Source organism: Hippopotamus amphibius, chromosome 4 (assembly GCF_030028045.1).
Source record: "Hippopotamus amphibius kiboko isolate mHipAmp2 chromosome 4, mHipAmp2.hap2, whole genome shotgun sequence".
NCBI classification, from domain to species: Eukaryota; Metazoa; Chordata; class Mammalia; order Artiodactyla; family Hippopotamidae; genus Hippopotamus; species Hippopotamus amphibius.
In genome coordinates this window covers 94,805,721-94,828,521 of record NC_080189.1, presented here as the reverse complement: position 1 = coordinate 94,828,521, position 22,801 = coordinate 94,805,721, and the positions used below count along the sequence as shown (strand labels likewise).

At 35.7% G+C, this 22,801-nt stretch overlaps 1 protein-coding gene across 1 annotated transcript in view; it reads left to right on the top strand.

Moving 5' to 3' along the window:
* SEMA3E (semaphorin 3E) overlaps positions 1-22,801 on the top strand; it is a 253,140-nt gene that overhangs the window by 143,217 nt on the left and 87,122 nt on the right. Inside the window, exons 3-4 of the mRNA XM_057733732.1 lie at positions 10,345-10,404; positions 12,803-12,922. Coding sequence (XP_057589715.1) covers positions 10,345-10,404; positions 12,803-12,922 — 180 coding nt within the window. The remainder of the gene's footprint in view (positions 1-10,344; positions 10,405-12,802; positions 12,923-22,801) is intronic.

Sequence of the window (22,801 nt, the reverse complement as noted above, 5' to 3'; positions counted from 1 at the left end):
TCACATCCCTATTTCTTCTCCTGGAATCAAGCACCTTGGAAGAGTAGCCAAAGCCCACTTTCTCTACTTTCTCACTTTCCATTTATTTCTCAGTTTTTAATATTTTTCAAAATATAATATTTGATACATAAAAGATATAAATAATGTAAATATTTTAGAAAGCATAATAAAATAACTACCTATGAACATACCACTCAGCTCAAGAATGACAGTATTAACATTCCCATTGTAGATGTAGCTACCTTTTGTCTCCTCTTTCTTTTCCCCCTCATGCCTCCTACTGCCTAGAAGCAACTAACTATGCTGAATTTTAAATCCTTAGATAATATGAGACTTAGATTAAATTCTGATTTCATCAGGAGCTTTCTAATAAATTTTTCTAAAACTTTTTTTTTTTCTTTTCACTGTTCTCTAGTCTTTTGGTACAAAAAAGTTTGGACTGAGCTAGAGGAAATCATTATTTGGGTGAAAAAATTAAAGTATCTTGAGACTCTGATCAAAATGTGACAATAGCAGGACCTCAGTATAGATAGAAGACTTGGAAAGAGAAAGACACACTGGTGCTGGTGGACACTTTTCACTTAATTTCCTGTAGCTACAACCTGCATCTGTGTCTGTCTCTTGAAAAAAGCTTTTATTTATGATGAGGCCCCAAGATCTCTAAGATGGGATAGGATTATAGCCACAAGCATTCAAAGCCATGCATGTTTAAATTGGCTTTTTTTTCTGTTTTTTTTTTTTTCTGGCTGTGGCATGCGGAACTTCCCCAGTCAAGGATCGAACCCGTGCTCTTGCATTGGAAGCATGGAGTCTTACCCACTGGACCCCTGAAGGAGTCAAAATATTCCTCACTAAATTTTGTTTCACTCACTACTTAATTTTTAAATTAACATTTAGTATTGAGGAAGAACTTCCAATCTAGATCATTTGATGAGAAATGTATGTTTCTTCTCATATCCTCTACCTTCACTTTATTTATACTTACTGTAATTTTAAGATGTGTGCAAAAGAGATAATGAAAGTTTTTTATGCTGTTATTAAATTCTCTGGTTAGCAACTGTACACTCAGCAAAATTAAATTTTATTTTTACATGATGCATACTTGTTTGGTAAAATTTAATTGGAGTTAAGTCTAAAGGGATTTAAATATATACATGCAAAATTAATGAGTTAAGATTTTTTAGAGTTAAACATGTAATTCATAAAAAACTAAATATGTATGTTAAAAATATGATCAAGAAAGGGAAACAAAGGAATAACTACAGAACGTGCAGGTATATCATTAGTATTTAAGGAGAATTTAAGAGTAATATTTACACAATTGTTTAGTAATTCAGACAGTTCTTAAAAAGAGGATTTAAAAAATCCTCCTTTCCTGTGACTTTAAAATATTTTAATAACATATGCTAGCATTACAAAATGGTGAATAATATTAATTTGTAAATCAAAACTAGTCATAATTTAAAAAACCCTCTAGATATTACACAAAATAAAGTTTTTTCATATATCACCTAAGAATTATCAAAAACAATTTTGTGCTTATTTTCCATATTCCATGAGAAAAATTTGCTCCCTTATTAATATTTATCAGATTTATTTGTATTACCATAAAGAAGTAGTAGTTTTGGTGCCTTCATTTGTGCTTCTTTATTGGTTGAAAGTTTGTCTTCATTCTTTCTAATCAACATTTCCTTTCTAGAATGAGAGACAATGGATCAAGAGTTACAGTTTTTTTCTTCTTGAAATTTGACAAAAAGAGCCAACAGATAACTTTATTTTTTTGTTTTAACGTATTTTAACTTGCAGATGTTATCAGACCCTTTGAAAAGGAGCAGAATGTAATAGCAGCGAACACGCTTTCTAGCCAGATGGCTTGAACTCCGGTGTCTGGCCCACCACTTAGGAGATGAGCAGCTTTGGCCAGCTTGTTCCATAGCTCTGTTTCTCAATTTTCTCATCTGTAAAAGAGCGAGACTCGTAGGACTTATCTCACAGCTTTTATAAGACAATCAGTTGAGTTATTAATTGCCTAGAACAGTGCCTGAAACGTAGTAAGTATTGTCCAGAGATTTGCTGTCATGGTTATTATCTAAACAAGACATAGAATCAGCACATGATTTCTATGTGCTGCCATTTCTAGGTGAGGTAGGAGAGTGCTACATACGTTTAGAGACTACTCAACTAAGTTCTAGAAACAGCCATGGAGATATGAAGTATGCAGAGATGAATAAAACAGTCCCTAGGCTAAAATATTTCTAATGCGACGGAGAAGATACATAACATACACATCTGTCATAGATAGCACATCTGAATAGAAGTATAATAAAGGCCCGGATAAAATGTTAAGAAAGTATTCAGAAGCTGGGAGTTGGGGTTTCCTGGAGGAGGTATAATTTAAAATTAGACTTTGAATAGTAGTTAGAATTTTGATTCACACAGATTGCTAGTGGGAACAGAGTGAGTGCAGGGAATAAGTTCAGAAATTTTAGAAGAGTTTGAAATAATGATTTGGCTGCAGTAGATAGGTGAGGTGCAGGCATGTGGATGGGAACAGGATAGAGTGAGAGTTAAGGATGGACATGTGCTCTAGACCAGATCCTGAAGGATATTGACTTATATGCTGTTGAAACTTAATTTCTAGGCAGTGCAGGAGCCAGTGGGAGAGTCTGAATACATACATAACATAATTAGAGTGGTAGTTTAGGGTGATTGCTTTAGCAGCAGCATGTTGGGTAAACGGAAGGAAGAGGAGAATAGGGCCATAAGGCCAGTAAGTAGCACTTAGAACTAAAACCACGTTCATCTGTCTTAGAAGCCTAAGGTCTTTCCACTACATCATGGCATTGAGAACCCAGCTGCTGCTTTGCTGTGAAATTCATGTCCCCCAAATTGGTCTTCAGTGCATCATTCGTTCTTTCCTCTTTGTTCTTATTCCCTTTGCATGACTAGCATTTACCTTAGTAATGGTTAATAGACTAGTGGAACAATTAGTGGTTGGTGACAGGAGTGGAGGAAAACCACTGACAAGTACAAGAAAGAACTGTCTCCCCCTTGTTAACTTATGGCAAAGTTGAGCGCCCCAGGAGACTCCAGTATTCAACCGCAGATGCGGGACTAGCGTGTCTGTCTTCTGTCGATAGAGCTCCTTGCAATCTGTGCACGTTTGAGAATTACTAAGACTTCCTGAAAAACAAATCAAGATAATTCTTGGGGCGGTAGCAATACTAGTGTGAGGTATAAAACCTTCTTCTCTTTTTTCATTTCATGAAGAAATCAAAAGTGGAAATGTTTATTTAAGCTGTATTTTATAGGACTTCATAAAACATTCCATTTTTAGTAATGAATATTCACTTTAACAAACTTTCACCCATGGCTTTCTCCAAGTTTCTAAATTCCAGATTTTTTTTCTAAAATTACTCTCGCCACTATTATTTTAAGCTAAAGTCATACTACTTAATTTGGATACCTATAAATATAGCTCGGTCACTTCTGTTTGTAAAAATATTTATACTTTTTTCTCATTTACTCAACTTTATTTAGAGTCAAAGGTGAAAAAAGTCTTGCATTTTAGAATTTAACTTTTTTTAAGTGGGAGAAAGGCATTAAAATCTAATTTGCATATAAAATGGCAAATGGTATTTCACATTAATGATAGCAATTTAGTAAATTTCATCCATTAAAAGGGGCATGCACAAGGCCAAAACTGTTGGCGTAGTTTTAATAGTGTTCTAATTCAAAAGCTCTGGATTATAAACATTTCAAGAACAAATCTTGTCTATAGTCCAAAAGATTATTATAATTCTGGTATACAAACTACTTGCATAATGACAGCCATTATAATTAAGTATAAAAGCATAAACAGTAAGAAGGATAATGTGTGTCAGGTTAAAGCTACCATTTATAAACCATTAGGCCTCATTTAATGTGTTATATTCAAAATATATCTTCTTGATTTTAATGACATTTATAGGACCTTTAATTAAAATATACATTGATGGACACTGGTACTATATATAGATGTAAAATATAGAAAGAAAAACTAAAATATAAACAAACATTTTTCATTAGAATAGTAGAATTAGGAAGAGAGTATTAGATGAAGTTATTTATAATAGTGTCTTAGTCACCTAAGTATATTCCAAGAAAGAGAGGCTTATATTAACTGGATTGTTTTTATTTATTTTTTTCAATAGAAAAGGAAATAATGTTTTTTAGACAGTTAAATTATTCCTTCTTTGTTCATTTATTTTTGCTCTCCAAAATCTCTGAGTTCTAACATCTTGTAACAATAGAATTGTTAAATCCTTAATCCTGGTATAATTAGGAGACTCAATAGGGAGTCCAGAAAACAATTACTTTGTAATTTAATTTTTATTTTATTTTATTTTTCTCCTTTGAGATATGCAAGAATAGTAAATGGCCTGTTAAAGTGCATTGGAACAATTAAATTATATTGTAGGAGTATTGTGATGAAATGATGTGTATTTAACCTTTTGCTTTTTGTACCTTTCTTGGTGCAGAGAATTTGGAAATGTCATTACACCCTGTTGCTTAACTGCCTTTAAAAATGTTTTATGCAGAACAAATAGCTTAATTTTATGGGTTTCTGTTGATGCTATACTCTGGAGCAGAACCAAAAGGCATCCTGACTGCCAAAACAAATGAGGAAAATCATTTCCCTTACTGTCTTGGCAGAACATTCGTACATGATGGCTTTAAAATAACTTTTGATTTCCAGTGAAATCATTCTCTTATCTTTTGTCACCTGAGTAGACATTTGAATGCAGTCCTGAGCCTGTTAAAATTTTGTTAAAAAAAAAAAAAAACAAAGCAAACTAAAGTATAAACAACAAAAACAAAACTTGAGTAAATCTATAATTACATTTTTCCTTTGGAGAGTTCCCATGTGTTGGACTTTAGTGGTGAGAGTTCCTAGTTTAATCTTCTGCCTCTCTCCCTTCCATGGACCCAGAGTGATCTGGTTAAGACCCTTTTCTCTGCCCTCAGAAATCCTGCCAGTCTTTCAAACTTGCTAAATCTTACAGGATTTCCTCCCTGATTAAACTGGAAAGTGTTACTTGTCTCATTTATTTGACACTCATTGCAGCATTTTCATGTCAGTGAATTTGTCTCTCAAACTTCATTGTAGGATCCTTTAATGAACTGACTTTTTGAAGAATGTGATAAAGAAATGTTGATTGACATGAGTCTGTCAAGAGACAGTGAATGAGCAGCGATTGCGTTTAAGGCCTCATGCCAGGTAGACATCTTAGGGATATAGAAATAAGTCACTGCCTTGCCCTCTGTAACTTAGAGTCTAATTAATATGAGAGCTAAAATTAAGTACATGAATCATTGTAGTCATAGGTAGAAAAAGCAAGAAAACAATATCGAGGATCAAAGCAGGGAGAAATACTATCTGTTGAAAAAGTTATCAGGAAACGTCATGTAATATGTACCTGAAATAATGCTTTCATTATTCCTAGAGCAGTTGCCGCTATTAGATTTGCTTCTAGAAACGATGCATGTCCTGGCAGTCCTAGAAAAGCCACGTATTGTCTTTACCACCACGTAATATATTATCTCTTGTTTGTGTCAAGAACTGTGAAGGGTCTGAAATTTTACCTTGCTTTTTTAAGATAAGTTAGCCTGTCATAGTTTCATTGATGCTGGCAGAAGACAGGAGACGCCTGGGCTTAGAGACAGAGGACCCTGCCAGTCACGGCACAGCAGGCAGCAGAAGCCTCAGGTTTCCATCAGTTGTCTTTTCCTCCTCAAGTCCCACAGGCGGTGGGCAAAGCAGCCTACGTAGATGCTGTACACGCAGTGATTGTGTGTTATACCCGCTTTCCCAACCTCCAGCTCAGAAGACCCCCAGTCTTACAAGGGATCTACCAAAGCCATCCAACCTTTGCCCAGAGGGAGACATTATCTTTACTATCCTGGTTTGGAAACAAATCTTCTATTTGCCCTGGAGGGAGATTCTATCTCTATATTCCAAGGCTGTTTGAAAAGATAGTGTGGAACAAAAGCTGTCAATAATGTATAGGAATGCTCTAGAGAGTTGCCCCCCAGACAACATTTTCAAATAGTCCTGGAAATAATCCTTATGAAGCAGTGATTGAGGAGAATGAGGTAATACATTGTGGTTGTTCTATTGCCTGGATACTATTTCAACACTGAAAAGCTGAACTTTGGTATACTTTTCCAAAGAATTGGTTACGTTATCTAATACTTTGAAATTGTAGAAATGCAGTTTAAAGACATCATCGTTTTACATAATGATGAAACATGGATAAAAAAGATGCTAATAATCTAAGAAGAAAAGCCCAGCATCTCATGAATGAAAGGTGTTAAGGATATAAAGCATTATTTCTGATCTACAGATGAGGTATTCTCTGATTTATTCCTATCAGTAAGCAAATGAGTCATGAAAGTCTTTCCAGGGATGGTTGATGCTAAAATGAATTTGTATTTTGAATTTGTATTTAAAATACACACACACACACACACACACACACACACACACATACACTCATTCTAGTGTATCCTTTTGAATAATTTATGCATCTACAGTAAAATTATGATTTCAAAACCAAACTGAATCTCAAATTAGAATGTATTTTAGAAATCATCTGAGAAAACCCGTTGCTCAGTGCCTGAATTTTTTCCAAAATAAAGGATCAGTAAAGTTTATAAATTCAACAGCTTCTCTTCCAGGATCCTTATTCTGTAGTGGTGTTAGTGACCCTCCTCAGGCTGATGCAAGGTTGCAGTTGAACCTGACATTGTTGTATTTATGTGATATCTTTCCTGAATCATACATGATCCACTGATAGATCTACTGCTATCGTGAAGAATATTGATTCTAGGATTTTCCCTGTGTGCTCTTGGCTTTTTAGTTGGTTTTCTTTTGTAGCCCTACTTTTTTTCTTTGTCTTTTTTCTGTGTCACAACATAACAAAAAGTGCTCATGTGTTTTTATTTAAAAGTTTATATAATTGCACTATGAAAGCAAAGGAACATATGATGCTGAATGTTGTCAGTAAGAAACTTTGGGGGGGCCCGTTACACTAATAATAACATCAAAGTAATGTCATATACCTATAGTTCAAACCATAGAGCGCTTACTCCTATAATAATAAATTTAATCATAAAAGGATCATCACAATCAAATGCTATTGTCACCACTTTTATAAATCCCCAATATTTTTCATGTATTGGGGCCTGGATTTGACTACATCATATATGAGTTAAGTGACAAACCTCTTCCACTTCTAGCATATAAATGCCTAACCTGATATTGTATAGGGCACAACGTTTTGAAAAAAAGCTCATTTTTGACCCTATTTGGGGTTCAAACATGTATATCAGATTTCAAAAATTAAAATGCCTACAGGTGCCAGTCAGGTAAAAGAAAAGTCTGAAGTGAATCAGAGAGTGCCCGTCCCATTGAAAGAAGACTCCACGCTTTTAACTCCAGAAGAATGGTGCCACATAGGAATGCATGCCTGTTGCTTGCCTTCAGATTTTTCAAGAGACACCAGAAATCTAGATTTGTATGCAAAATTTCTCGTTTTTGAATATTGGACAGTAATTTTAAAATAATTAACAGTCCTCACTAAATAAAAAATACCTTCAGTCAGCAACATCTAGTATGTAGTTCAAAAACCAGAATGTCCTTCCTGACTAGCAGAGCTCAGGATGGGATGATGGTGCGTGGAGGGAGGGGAGATATCAGGGAGAGATAATAGAGACCTTTAGGGAACACATTGCCATAGATAGGAAGAGAGTTGGGCTCATTAGCACAAGCGGAGCTCTGTAGTCTAATATGACCATTGACACTGGGTAGTAGGATGCTATACCTGAACTCTTCTTAATCTAGGTCCTGAGGTGCTTAAGCATCCTGTGGGGGGAAAAGACTATTTTTAGAAATATTGATAATATCTTAAGAGACCCAGTCTACTCTAATGAGAAATGTCCACTCCTTCACCAAAATGTTAAGAATGGAAGATGATTTTCCTACAAAAAGAAGGGAGCCAAAGAAATGTTGATGTAGCCTGGCTCAAAGCAGCCATAGAGGCAGGAGAGGAAGAGAGAACATCTTAGGAGTCCTGCACATCAGGGTGTGTGGATCCAAGGCGCAGGCCTCTGGAGGCAGTGAATAAAAAACTATAGGGGGTTCCGGTGAGAGCCAACATCGCTCAAAATAGAATCCATCATCATCTACCAGCAGAGCCATGAAGATGATACATTAGTGTGAGAAGTTTATCCCATGGGATTCAGAAAGAGACAGAAGAAAGAGGGCTGACTGAGCTTTTTCATTCGGATGGGAGAGAGTGATTGATCAGGCAGTTGAGGGGATAAGCTATTAACTGGGAGGCTTTTAGGTCTTGAAGCACAGAAAACATTTGAGAACTTACCAGTTGCTGCAGTTACTTAAGTGGATCATATTCCTTGGTTCCCATCCATAGATTTGCATTGTGGGGTTGGACAGAGAAATATGCATTTTTTTAAAAGAAGCTTCCAAAGAATACTTTCGTAAAGTTCTGGTAAGGATTAAATTAAATGTTGAATCTGAAGTGCTCAGTACAAAAATTAGAAAGCTGGTAATGCCAAGTGTCAGTGAGGATTGCTGGTAGAGTATAAACCTCACCATTCTGGAGAGCAGCCTGGCACTACAGTAACGGTTTAAATGTATGCTTCGCTAAGACCCAGTAATTCTGCTTCTGGTTACACACACCAGTGGTATTCTCATACATATCCCGGAGGGACATGTACAAAGATGTGCCGATGCTTTTTTTTTTTTTTTTGGAAAATGGGGAGGTCTTATCCATAAAGTATTTTATTAATACAAACAGACTATTATGCTAAGAAGCCTTTTCCCAAAGTAGCTTACACACCATCACTTCTGGTATATTCGTTGCAACTGAAGTGAGCTGTTCATGGAGATTGTAAACATTAAAATGATTCCTCTAGGCTTTATTGGGAAATGTGCCAGTGTTTGCTCTGTTGGAGATTTGGAAGCAGTTTGGGAGAGTAGATGAGGGAGTGTGGGGGATTCACACCCCGGATATTACAAAGCAGTTAGAAGCAGCAGCTTCTGTATACAGAGGGCTTTGTGTAGGGATCTTAACAACTTTAAAAGACTTTACATACATTAAAATGTACCATTTACATAAATTTAAAAGTTCACAAAAAGCAATATGCACTTTACAAGAAAATATGCAAACAACAAAAAACTGTTAGTCTTCCCAGGAACAATTTACAGTGACTGATCCCTGGAGGGACGCATAGAGAACATGGAGGGGGGAAGGGAAGGAAATAAACAGCAAATAAAATAAGAGCGGGACCTTTTAAGACCAATGATAATAATGAGCCCCCGGTTGAATAGTATAACAAACTCAGACTTCTGCAAGTGAGTTTATAAAGTAGAAGAAAAAAAAAAAAAACAAAGTTCTTGCACACTGGCACATAGTATGATTAATCTATCATTTAAGCAAAAAGAGGGACAGAAACAGTCTGAGAAAAGAAAAGGATAGAGAAAACAATTTCCTTCGTTAAAAAAATACAAAAACACTTCATGGTCAAAAATTTGTGAAATTAGATTTTTTAAAAAGTGCTTCATGATTTCTGCGTGTGGTCCCACTTATTGTGCTAGGCACTTATTGGAGATGAAAAAGAGGTATTTGATATATTCTCTCTTCGAGGAAGAAACCAACACATTTGAAATATAACGAAAATTTCCTGAAATCCAGTGGAACACGGGTAGAGTTAAATAATGTTTTAAAAATAGTCAAAGATGTTTGTGGTGTATTATGAAGTGATACATTATAAACAAAAGATGAATTATAAATTCATTCATTATAAATCCTTTCACTCTTTTGTGCACAAATGTTACTGAGAGTACACCATACCAGGTTCAGTGTCAAGTGGTAAAAGTGCAAAGGGAACTCAAGGAGGTTCCTGCCCTTTGGGGGACAGACACGTTCAGGAGAGAGACTGGACAGCAGAGTTTACAGCAGATTAAGTGCAGAGCAGAGCTGGTTGAAGTGTGGGTAGCCTCTAGAGGCCTGAGACTTGAGGTGAGCCTTCAGAAAGATTAAAAAAATTAAATAGTGAAGTTTAGCATAAAATAAAAGCTGAAAGATAAGTGTCTTAATTTGGCAAAGTAATGCAATAAAGAAGATAAAGTCTTGCTTAATCTGCTCAAAGAAGGAAACAGAACCAACAAAAATAGAACAAAATAAAATGTATTGAATTGCAGGAAAAAAATGAAATGGTTTTTCAGTGTGGTTTATTTTTATATGCAGTTGCATAATAGTCCATTATCTTTTATTCCAGATACGCTGGCCAAGTACAGCACTGAAAACAGAAGAATGCATAATGAAAGGAAAAGATGCTGTAAGTATTATTCATGGGAATTAAACAAATCATCAATTATAGTCCTGGTCAGTGACAAAGCACTGAGTCTCTAGCCTGTTACTTGCTCCTAAAAACATATATGCAATTCATTTCAGGAAGATATGTGTGTATATACACATATATATGTAAATATATACATACATCAATATATATACATACAAGCATACATATATATACATATACACATTTATGATATATACATATACATTTTCTATATATATAATTACGTAAAAATTAATTTCAGCATAGAGGTAGAGTAGGGAACTGAGGTGCCATCTAGGTCTTGGTTTTATTTTGTCTTATTTTAATCATTTCAGATTTGTAAATTTTTCCTAGTAATGCTTATTTCCTATGTATTGGGGAGAAAAATAATTTCTTAATTTGAGGAAAAGAAGCACCTTCTTTGTGAGATTTCATCTCACTGTGATTAGTAAATTAGAAACAAATGAAGGAACTAAAGGAGAAAAAACAAAAAAACTTGAAAGAAGATGGCAAAGGCAATAAACATGCTTTATGTATTCCACATGTTTTGAGGATGTGTCCGACGGAAAGAATCAGTATTCCATTTCTCCGTAACTTCCCTGCAGCATGTGAGAGGGAGGAGGTGGTCCAGCAGCAGCTGCAGCCCTGCCATCGTTGCTGGCGCAGAGTACATCAGTGAAAGGACTTTTTACACGCTCGGAGTAGCTGGCCAACGACACAGCTCACAACTTTGGAGGAAGGCATGCAACTCTTCTTTTGAAAGTTAACTCATCCTTTTTTTCCGTAAGGAAAAAAAAAAATACCATGTAAAAATCTAACACACATTATACCAACTCCTGATTCTTGCACTAACAGCCAAGGAATGAGTCAAAACATTCTTGCTGGCTGCCTTAGCCTACAGCGTGATGCTGACTAACTGAACACGTTCAGAGGCTGTGTCAGTCTAAGTCCAGCCAAGCCAAAATGTGGTCTAATTGGCTCACTCAAGATGTGACAGTTTCAAGAGATGAGAAACAGGTGCTTATAGCAATATGAAAGTAGAATATTAGATTTTCCCAGCTCTACAGGTCATCCACAGACTAGGATGCTGCATGAGTGGGAAATTAAAGAAATAAATCTATCTTTGTGCCCCAGATAATCTGTTCAGTAGTACATTACTTGTTCTTACCAAGGGAATGCTGTAATCTGAGTCACTTATGGTGAGATGGTTCTGCTAGCTTTTTTATCCTAATACTGTTAACTTTAAAAGTCAGAATCTGTCCTTATGAAACATAACATTTACTGACTATTGCATGTACTAATGTAAAAGTAATATTTAGCAATGAAAGGGTTTAGTATTTCTCTCATAATTTAATTTAAATGAACTAGCTATTCCTGTTTTGCCAACAAGGTATTTGCTAAAATTAGTCAAGTTGTTTGAAGTAATTTTAAACTTTTTTTCATTCAGCATACTCACCTAATGATTGATCTATTAAAACTTTGTTAAGTGTGGACTATGTATTAGGTACTGGGTTTGATTAACTATGGAATACAAGGATGTGTAAAATAAGATTCTGTCCTCTGATAAGCTTACAGTTGAATCCCATCTTAGACAAACTAGAGCTCTGAGGCTAAATGTGACCTGCCATAAATGAAGTTTTGTTGGAATACATCCATATATATTCATTTTTTTGTTGTCAGTGGCTACCTCTATGCTGTAGCTGCAGAAGTATGTAGTTGCAACAGAGACCAGATGGCCCATCAAACTAAATATATTTACTCTCTGATCCTTTATAGAAAAAGTTTGCTGATCCCAGGACTGTAATCTTATAGTAATAGGTATAAAATATTTTTTATCAGTTAGCTTTCTATCTGTTTACTCAAAAATTCTCTATGAAAATACTTTATGTGAATTTATGAGTTTGGAGATATAAGACTTATTTTCTAAAACATCAAAACTCTGTAGTGCCCTAAACTCTGCATATGTTCCCTTAAGGGTAATGAAGCTTTTTCTAGTTACTTATTTTCTGACTTTATGCTGATTCATTGTTTATATATACTTTTAAAAAATAGCAGCTTTGGGAATAATTTAGTTACTTAGTGAAACATATTACCGTGCAAGTCTTTATACCTGGATAAAGTTCTGAACAGTGCTTTTTTTTAATTCCTCAACTGTGTACTAGAATACATGAAAATGATACACTCCCGTTATTAAATGTAATTCATACATCACCGCATTGGTCACCCTGTCTCTTCTTCCACTGGTCTTTGACCTCTTTTCTTCTGTCCTCTTTGCCTTCTCTCACCAAAGGAGGCTTTATACATGAGATTTCTAGGGTTAGGAAAAATCAAAATCAAAAAGTAGCTGAACATTTTTATTACACTCAATAATTTCTTTTTTTTTTTCCTGCTTTAGAGTGAATGTGCAAACTATGTTCGGGTTTTACATCACTATAATAGGACACACCTTCTGACCTGTGGTACTGGAGCTTTTGACCCACTCTGTGCCTTCATCAGAGTTGGATACCATTTGGAGGTATGATGATTTCATTCATTGCTCTCAATGAATTATCAAAAGTAATGTTTAAAAGAACTTTTTTTGAAAAGAAAGATTATGGTATTTCTTTGGATAATAGAGGAAAGCATTTGTGATCTTCTGATTAAGCTTGCTTGACTCAGAGAAATGATCTCTCCGGGCCTTTAAAATTCTCGCCAGCTACAAAAGTATATGAACCAATTAATTATGTATTCATTCACTGAAGAATTTAGTTTACTTAATTTGTCCACTTAAAAATATTTCTATATGTATAAGAAAATATTTCTTAACATCGAACTGTGTTCTCTATTGTATTCTTTCTTGTTATAAATTTATGTTTATTTATTTATTTATTGGCTGTGTTGGGTCTTCATTGCTACATACAGGCTTTCTCTAGCTGCGGCGAGGGGGCCCACTCTTCATTGTGGTGCGCTGGCTCCTCACTGTGGTGGCTTCTCTTGTTGCGGAGTACAGGCTCTAGGCACGTGGGCTCAATAGTTGTGGGTGATAGGCTCTATAGTTGTGGCGCACGAGCTTAGTACCTCTGTGGCATGTGGGATCTTCCCAGACCAGGGATTGAACCTGTGTCCCGTGCATTGGCAAGCAGATTCTCAACCACTGTGCCACCAGAGAAGCCCCTCTATTGTGTTCTTATATAAATTTTTATTGGTGTAAGCACCAAACTGAATGAATATATATATACACACACACACACACATACACATGAACATATATATACATGCATATATAAAAATAAATTTATATAAATAAAATTACTACACACAGTGTTTTTAAAAAGACATGCAAAGGCTTGATGATCCTGTAATGACTCCTTTTCTCAGCCAGTTGAGGTGGGGGAGGTGGAGTTTTGGGGTGGAGGGGAGATTGCAAACTGACTTAAGATAAATATTAATTGATGAGAGCTATACATGTCTTCCCCCAAGATCCCACTGCTAGGTGATATGGTATTATGAAAGCAAATCCCAGCTGAATTCTGCCACACACACCACATTATATTTACTAACAAGCAAGCCTGACTATCAGTCATATAACTGGTTTCCGCAACCTGGGTAAACTCTCATCTCTGGTTTATTTAGGCACATTTTCAAGCACCTTCCATCACAGTTTCACTGTGAAGCATACTAAACAAAATACTGATGTGAGGATCTGTTACCTTCCCTTGTGGTCAGAAGGCAGAATCCTACCACGAGATGGGACACGGATAAAACAAAGCTCTGGATGATCTATAGTTAAGCAGCTGGACTCTCTCTCTTTTTTTTTTATTCAAGTATAGTTTATTTACAGTGTTGTGCCAATCTCTGCTGTACGGTACAGTGACTCAGTTACATACATATAGACATTCTTTCTTTTAAATGTTCTTTTCCATTATGATTTATCCCAAAATATTGAATATAGTTCCCTGTGCTCTACAATAGGACCTTGTTTATCTGTCCTATATAGTTGACATCTGCTAATCCCTTGATTCTTGGATCTTATTTATGACAGGGCAGCAGTGACTATACAATATTTTCAGCCACCACATATGGAGAACAACATTCATTTCACTAGTGAAAAATTATTTCTAATATTCTGGATACTAGCTAACACTCAGGTGTACACATAATTAGCAGTATCTGAAGTGCTGACCCGAGCTGCCTTTGAAGAGTGCCCCTGACTGAGGCACTTCAGCTGTTAAGCACCCTTCTAGGCAGGATTTTTGATTAGCGTATTTTAAATGCTCACTAACCACCCCTAGTTGTAGATTAAAGTTAAGCAGTGTACACAAACACATCACATTATATTTACTAAATTATTTTAAGAAAACAATGCAGGTGATATAATAGGAGAACTTTAGAAGGCAAGTAAGTCCATATACAAATTGTACATATGTATATACATATGCTTATGTACGTATGTTTATACAAGCACACAGGTATACGTACATGCAAAGTCAGAATATATACAACTTGAGACGCATCTCTTGGCAACAGATCCTCTCAGTTTTCATTTATCTGAAAATGCCTTTATTTCGTCTTTATATTTGAAGGATATTTTCCCTGGATATAGAACTCTGGGTTAACATTAATTTTTTCTTTAAGCATCTAAAAAATGCCTTATTGTCGTCTAATCTCTTTCTGATGTAGATTCAGGTTTCATTCACATTGATATTATCCTGTTTGTAATTGCTTTATCTTTCAAGATTTTCTCTTTATCTTTGGTTTTCAGCAGTTTTTCTATACTGTGCCTATGTGTGCATGGTGGCAGTAGCGGAGAAATTAGTATTTACATTTCTTGGGATACTAAGATTTTTGGATACAGAATTTATGTTTTACACCAAATTTTTGGCCATCGTTTTTTCCAGATGATGTCTCTGCCTCATTCCTTCACTCCTATCCTTCAGGGACTCATAGACAGATAGAGATAGATAGGTAGATAGACAGAGATAAATAGGTAGATAGATAGAAAGAGATAGATAGATAGATAGATAGATAGATAGATAGATAGATCGATCGAGATAGACAGACAGACAGACAGATTGACTTTTGGGCACTGTCCCACAGATCAATGAGATTCTGTTCATTCTTAGACTTTTTTCCCTGTTATTCAAATTGGATAAATACTTTTGATTTATTTTCCCTTTCTTCTGACATCTCCAATATGCTGTTAAGCCCACTCCATTAATGGTCCATATAAATATTGTACTTTTCAATTCTAGAAATTTCATCTTATATGTTTTCCATTTCTATCCTGAGTGCTCCCCCATATTTTTATTTATTATGACTCTGTTTTCCTTTAAACTTTTGAACATATTTTAACAGGACTTTTAAAATCCCTGTGTGCTAATTTTAACGTCTAGTTTACTTTAAGTTAAACTTGCATTGACTGGTTTTTCTCTTGACTATGAATCATATTTTCTTGTTTCTTTGCATGTCTAGTAATTTTTATTTTGTCCTGAACATTGTAGATTATATACTTTAATTCTTGATTCTGAATTCTGTTACCTTTGAAGAGAGTCGATTTTTATTCTAGCAGACAGTTTACTTAGCTGGATTCACACTCAAAACTACCTTGCAATGGGCAGCAACCACACATCTCTTTCAGCTTTCCAGCCACTGCTTTTCATGGTCTGCTTGCACAGGCAGTTCAGGTGTTGCCTAGCGACTCGGAAGAGAGTATATGCACAGATCTCAGGGTGCATCCTTCAGTTTCTGGATCTGCCTTCTCACGTTTAAGTTGATCTGGTACCTTAAATCTCTGTCCTGTGCCTTTTAAAGCTAGCAGGTCTCTAGCTTTCTGATTGAGTGCTAGCCATTCCTCCCCATGTGAATTAGGAGGTTTCCTTGAGTGAAAAACTCTCCAGTCTTTGTCTGCTCTTAACTGAATCCACTGCCTTTTACATTTTTTTTTTGCTTATTCATCATCATCTGTGGGAGTTAGTTCAATACAAGTTGCTTTGTCATTAGTAGAAGTGGAACTCCGTGTAATTCACCTTCAGTACATAATGTTGAGTGTTTTTCGCATGTAATTATCTAAATATTAGGTCCAACTAAAAACATCTTTTGAAAAAAATTATGCGTGTGTCATAAAAGGAATATGTGGTCAGATGATAGTAAGGGCAGTGAGAGAGTTATTCCCAAATCTCTATTTGGAGGCTTGATAAAATTTCATACGAGGGAATTAAATCATTACACACTGTTATAGGCAAGGAAGATGTTTAGAAAATACAGAGACAGGCACATATGGGATAGGTTCACAGACATTAGCCTGTGTGGTTGGCAAACAGCAGAAGATAAAGCTGGGGCGAATTGGTGGAGGATTTTAATGCTCGATGGTGGCATTCTGTAGTTATTTCTAAAAACAGCGTGGGGACTATGAGGGAGTTTGAGCAGCATGTTTGATTGACATGTCATTAGTAATATTTAGGATTGATTCAAGCAGAGAGGGATGAAAGGCAGAGAGAAATTAAAGGGAACTATTCTGAGACTTTGTGAGAGATCACGAGGATGTCTGAGTGTTGTCACAATAGCAAAGGAAAGGAAGTGTGGAGCTGATGTGAGAAGCCACTCAGCAGGAGTTTATATAACTGAACATTTCATCGGATGCTGCTGATGGAAAGGCATAAAAAAATAATTCCTATTTTATTTCTTGATGATAGGGAAGAAAAAGTCTAACAGCAACAGGGAACCAAGAAGATGAGAGAATGTTTTTGTGAGAACATAAAAAATGCTCAGGGTTTCTCAGTTATAAGTGTTTAATTTCCATGTATAGTTATTTGAAATGTTGATCCTGCAGCTGGGATAGGGTGTTGTCAGAATAGGTTGAATTATTGAACCCTAGAGAGTTAATGGTCCCTAAAGGAGTCTCTCCTTTCTTTTTTTCTCTCTCCCTCATTCTGTATTTTATTTTTTCCTCTCTCCTTCTCTGCCATTCACTTTATCAAAGTAACTTGGAAAATGCCATCATTTAGATGACAGAAGAATGTTTCGGGAATATGTAAACAGACTGAGCAGACATAATAGTGTAAGGCAAATCATGTCAGTGCACATTAGAATCACACTTGTAAGAGTGAAAGGAAAAAAATTAATAACAGACAACATCAATGTTACAGAGAGGGCAGTTTTGGTAAAGGGTTGAGTAAATTAGAATGTGGGAGATGAAGAAGTGACTGAATAGGGATAAAATCAAAGCAGTAATATTGCCTATTCAATCCAGAAATAGAATTGTTAAGGAAAAGAAATATGGAGAAGGATGTATAATGTGTAGGAGTGTTGAAAGGTTTTTCTTAGGATAGCAGATAGGGAAACTTAAATTATTTATTGAGCAAGAAGACATGATCAACTGTCCTTCTTGGAGTTAAGGAGAGCTGGGTGTGGAGCAAGTTTTGCAAGGAGGGGGCCTGTTGGAGAGTCAGTGGAGAGAGCTCATTAACAGTTGCCTATAAAGGGCTATTTTTCAAGAGAGAAACCAGACCTAGAAATGCAGATTTGAGAATTAACAGCATGTATATGTGTGAAAGCTGAGCTCTTTAGGTATGATATCATTGCTTAGGAAGGGAATTTGAGTAAAAAAGGGAAAATAGCTGAATATAGAGCCCAGAAACACCAATATGTGAGAGGCTAGTGGAGGAAGAAAAACCCACAAAGGAGACTAATAAGAAGTAACTAGAAAGGTTAGGGGGAAAATAGGAGAGGGAGATAGCAGAGAAATGAGGAAGTGATCACCAGTGTTAGAAGTCTCAAAGAGTCAGCGTCGTTGCACCTAGAAGGTCTTTGGAGACATTTATGAGAGGAGTTTCAGTAAAATTTGGGTGTGGCGCATGGTTATCTGGCATCAATAACTGAAGGCAACTTTCTCTTGAATCACTTTTATATCTTTCTATGTTTCATTATTTTTAATTTTTTACCGAAGCATAATGTAAATACAAGAAGTACACAGCGTGTGAATGTATTGCTAGATCATTTCCACAAATGGAACACCCCTGTGTAACGGATACCCAAATTGAATCATTTCCTTTGTTTTCATTTTTTGCTTTTATTTTTACCTGTTTTTTTTCCTCTTAGGTCATAAACTCTTGGTTTTGTTTTATTTTTCCCTCTTATGCCCCTTCTAGTGTGGTCTTTGTTTTCAAAATTATTTTTTCTTTTTATTTCAAAGTCCTTCCTGAATTCTGGCACTTCATTTTTGAGTTTTTCTAATTTTGATGTACGTATTTCTTTTATTTCTTCTATCTTTTCTTAATTTATTTTAGCTACTATTGAAATACTGTTATGTTTGATTCTCATCCACTGCGTGGTATATCTTTTTGACAGACTTTCATTGTCTGTGGTAATGTTATTCTGTTTATTATTCTTTTATCCTGTAGTAACATAGTACTATATTCAGATGGCATCTTTTTCTATTGCTCATTTTTATTTAAAATTAGTTCCCGAACTTTTAAAAGGTAAGTGTGGATCAGAATAATTTTATATCTTGCTTCACATTTTAGAACTCACCATTCTGTTTTGTTTTGTCAAATGTTCAAAAATATGGAGCTATAATAGATGAATAGATACAGAAATGGACATAGATACAGATATAAATATAGATATGGATATAGGTATAGATATTCTTCTGGCTATGATCTTTTTCTCTTTTGTCTGGATGTTGCTTTCCCCTGAGCTTCTTTATCCCTTTTGGGGATAAATTTTGGATAAATTGTATTCTACTCCCAGCAGTTTCTTCTTGAAAAGGAAGTAGGCTGGTTAACTTTGAGGATTTATAGGACTCCATTCTTCCCACAGTCCCCTTGAAATCACCCACAGGTTGAATCAGCAGGAATTCCTCCGAGGTTCACCTGCCATTCTAAAGTGATGCTACACTACCAGTGAGCACTTGCTAGAAATATGAGTTCTTTTTTTCTCATGTTTGTGAAAACCTGGTCGCTTCTCTCCGCTTCCTCTGGCAAAATATTAATACCCTGTGTGTTTTATAGCTTGCAGTAGTTCAGCCACACTTGCTGGTACTTGGGGGCTCATGGAGATATCTTAATAGCCACTTTGCTGTAGGTGTTGCCTATGAGCTTGTAGTTTAGCATTTCTAGTTGATCCGTCTGTTTTTCTGGGAGAATTTATGGGAAACAGAATGTATGTCTCTGCTGCTATCCTCTCAGAAGTCTAATATTACAGAGTCCAATCTCGTACTGCTTGCTGCGTGGCAGGCCAGTAAATCTAGAGACGGGTTTTTGGGCAAGGAATAGTGACTATCGGGAAAGCCAGCAAACCAAGAAGACGGTGGACTAGTGTTGCAAAGAACCATCTTGCCAGGGTTAGAATTCAGGCTTCTTTTATTCTAAAAGGGGACGGGATATGGCTGGCTGTTGCAAACTCCTTTGTTCTTGCAGCTGTCCATGAAGGTCTGGTCACAATGTTCCTATAAACTTCCAATAAGACAATTGTTATTCTCTGTTCTATAACTTTTTCTCTCTATATAAATGGAAAACAATTATACCTTTAAAGGTCAGAGCCTTGAAAATGGACTATCATGTATATGTCAGGCTGTAAGCAACATTCTTTTACAAAAGGTGCAGAGCCAGCATGACTAAGCACAGGCAGCGGAGCACAAAGGTTAGGGCTAAAGGAATAGACCCAGGATGGAGTCAGGTTTGTTCTCTATTACACTGAGTACCTTTTAAATAATAAAATGTTATACAAATATAAAGTACTACATAAAGTAGTACAAGTTCATGTCTACTTCTGATTTTACTCACCTTTCAAAGAAAATGGAAATTATGTGCTGAATAGAGAGGTTCAGACAAAAAAAATCCCACGGATTCAGGTATAAAACGCATGTTTCTATAGAATTGACAAAGGCCTTGAACTGCTGCAAAATGAAAATTGCTTTCATTACTTAACAACCTGTTTCTTTAAGGACACCACTAGCACGATGTTGTTAGCATGTTACTATTTGTATTAGTTTTCTGTGTTGCAAAACAAACTAGCAAAAATTTGGCAGCTTAGAACAGCACACATTTATTATCTCACAGTTTCTGTGGGGCAGGAGGAGCCAGGCACTGCTTAGCTTCACTGCTCCATGTCTCTCCAGGCTGAAATCAAGGTGCTACTTGGCTGCCATCTTTCCGGAGCTCAGGGTCATACTCCAAGTTCTTGTGGTTGTTGACACAATTCAACTCCTTGCAGTTGTAGGACTGAAGTTCTCATTTTCTGGATGGCTGTCACCCAGGGGCTGCTCTCTGTTCCTAAAGGCCACCAGCAGTTCTTTGCCATATGGCCCTATCACAACACAACAACATACTTCTTTGAAACCAGCAGGAGAATCTTTCTGTCCGATTTATGAGGAGGGAGTCATATAATATAACCTAATCACGAGAATCACCATATAAAGTACTATAATCTAGAGGGGGTTTCTACCATATTTGTAGGTCTTGTCCATACCCCAGGGGTAGAGATTATACTGAATCTCTATAAGAGGGGTGGGAATATTGGGTGCCCTTAGTATTCTGCCTACCATACTCTCCTTTACATATCTTTGTATGAAAGGAAGATTGTGTTAATGACTACAGGTGTTTTAAGAGGATGTTCCTGGGGGAGGCAAGGCAAAGGCAGAGAGCGAAGGGTGAGAAATAAAGTCCTTCTTTTCTAAACTTTGTCCATGGCTCTCCTGTTTTTAAAAAACTAGCTTTCCTCCTTGTAAGAACCGTAAAGACTAAGGGGCGAATGTGTGGGCCACTTCCAAATTTTGCCTGCCCGAACGTGGGAAAATTTGCTTGTCTTAGAGGGCTTAGCATTTGAATGTAGGTTGCTGTAGTGTTTCATTAGTGTAGTTTAAATTTTCTCAGTGTATTTTTATTTAAAGCCTATTTATAGCATCGTTAAGTATGCAGACTAATGTAGTCATGCAAATGTGTCTGACAGCAAAGATAATCAATAATGCACTTTTTGATTTTTAGTATATGATTGTGACACAAGTTTCATTTACTGCAGAAAGTAGCAGCTGAACTGTGTTAAGTTGGGATACTGTCACCTTCAAAATCAAAAGGGTTATACATTAGCTCAATCCAGTATGTCTCTTTGAAAATATGTTAGAAACTGTACCCAAATAATGTTTTTTACCAAGTCCACATTTGTACTTTGTAGACTGGAAATTATATATTTTTCTAGTTGTTTGTATTCTCCGGTTAAATATTTTCTTATGTGCCAGTAAGAGATTACTATTCAGGTATAACAGGTTCTTGCCTTTTAGAGTCATGTGTTTTATATATTATCTCATAGGTCCTTTAGAGCAATAAATATTGAAAATATCTTTTCAGGCAACAATACTTAAGCATCCAAAATAGGTTGAAACATACATGTTATGAGTATATAGATTTTTATCAGATATATTTTCCTCACAGGTACTTGATACTTGTTTCTTAGCAGGTTGAATTTTAGTTTCTGCTTATAATGCAGTCAGAATTCCATTGGGAGAGCCAACAAAACTAATAACAGTTACTAGAGGTTTAAAAAGTTACCCATTAGAGTTATATGATTGCTATTTCTAGTTTGTTCACAACTGAGATTAGTATAGCCATGCATTTAGTATTCTATGTGTTTTTCACAAAGAAATAAGCATATTTTATTTCTGAAGTTGTTTTAATATCAACTCTTACCACACCCAGCTTTAAACACACAAAATTTCAAAGATTTTCAAATTTGTTCTCTTAAAGAGTTTCTTTTAGGCACCTATTTATTTCTATTTGTTTACCTGCAGTTATCTTAACAGTAGGTGAAAAAAGTGTTAAAGGTAATAATTTTAAAATAATTTTGTAAAGATCTAGGGTAGGCATTAGCCGTTTGAATAGAATAAATACATGAAAATTTACATTAAGTATTTGGCAACATTTATATTTTCAGTTAATTTTATATATTAAATTAGTTATTAGTTAACAAAAATGTCTGGATTATAATTTGCACCAGGATATTTTTATAAATCTTGTTGGTCAAATGTTTTGAAGGGCAACTCTGGTCTATAATTTCCTGATGCATTTATGTGAAAATAATATATAGAAATATTTTGTTGATTTAAAATTATAGCAATATACTTTATCCTCATTTCGAATGTGATTAAATGGTCATATGTATGACCCTATGAAGTCAGGTTTATGTTTTATTCTGACCTCAGTCTATGAGGTTTTCCTTCTGGAGGCAGTGTGCTATATAGGTATTTTTGACTGGAGATGGGATGGAAATTATAAGCAATGAAAATAGTGATTACCTAACAATAACACTTTTTTTTGAAGTAGGAAGAGTGGAAATATTTTATCCATTGGAATAGATATAAAAGTTAAATGTGGAAATGGAAATTACTTACACTGGCATCATAGCTATCACATAGACAATACAT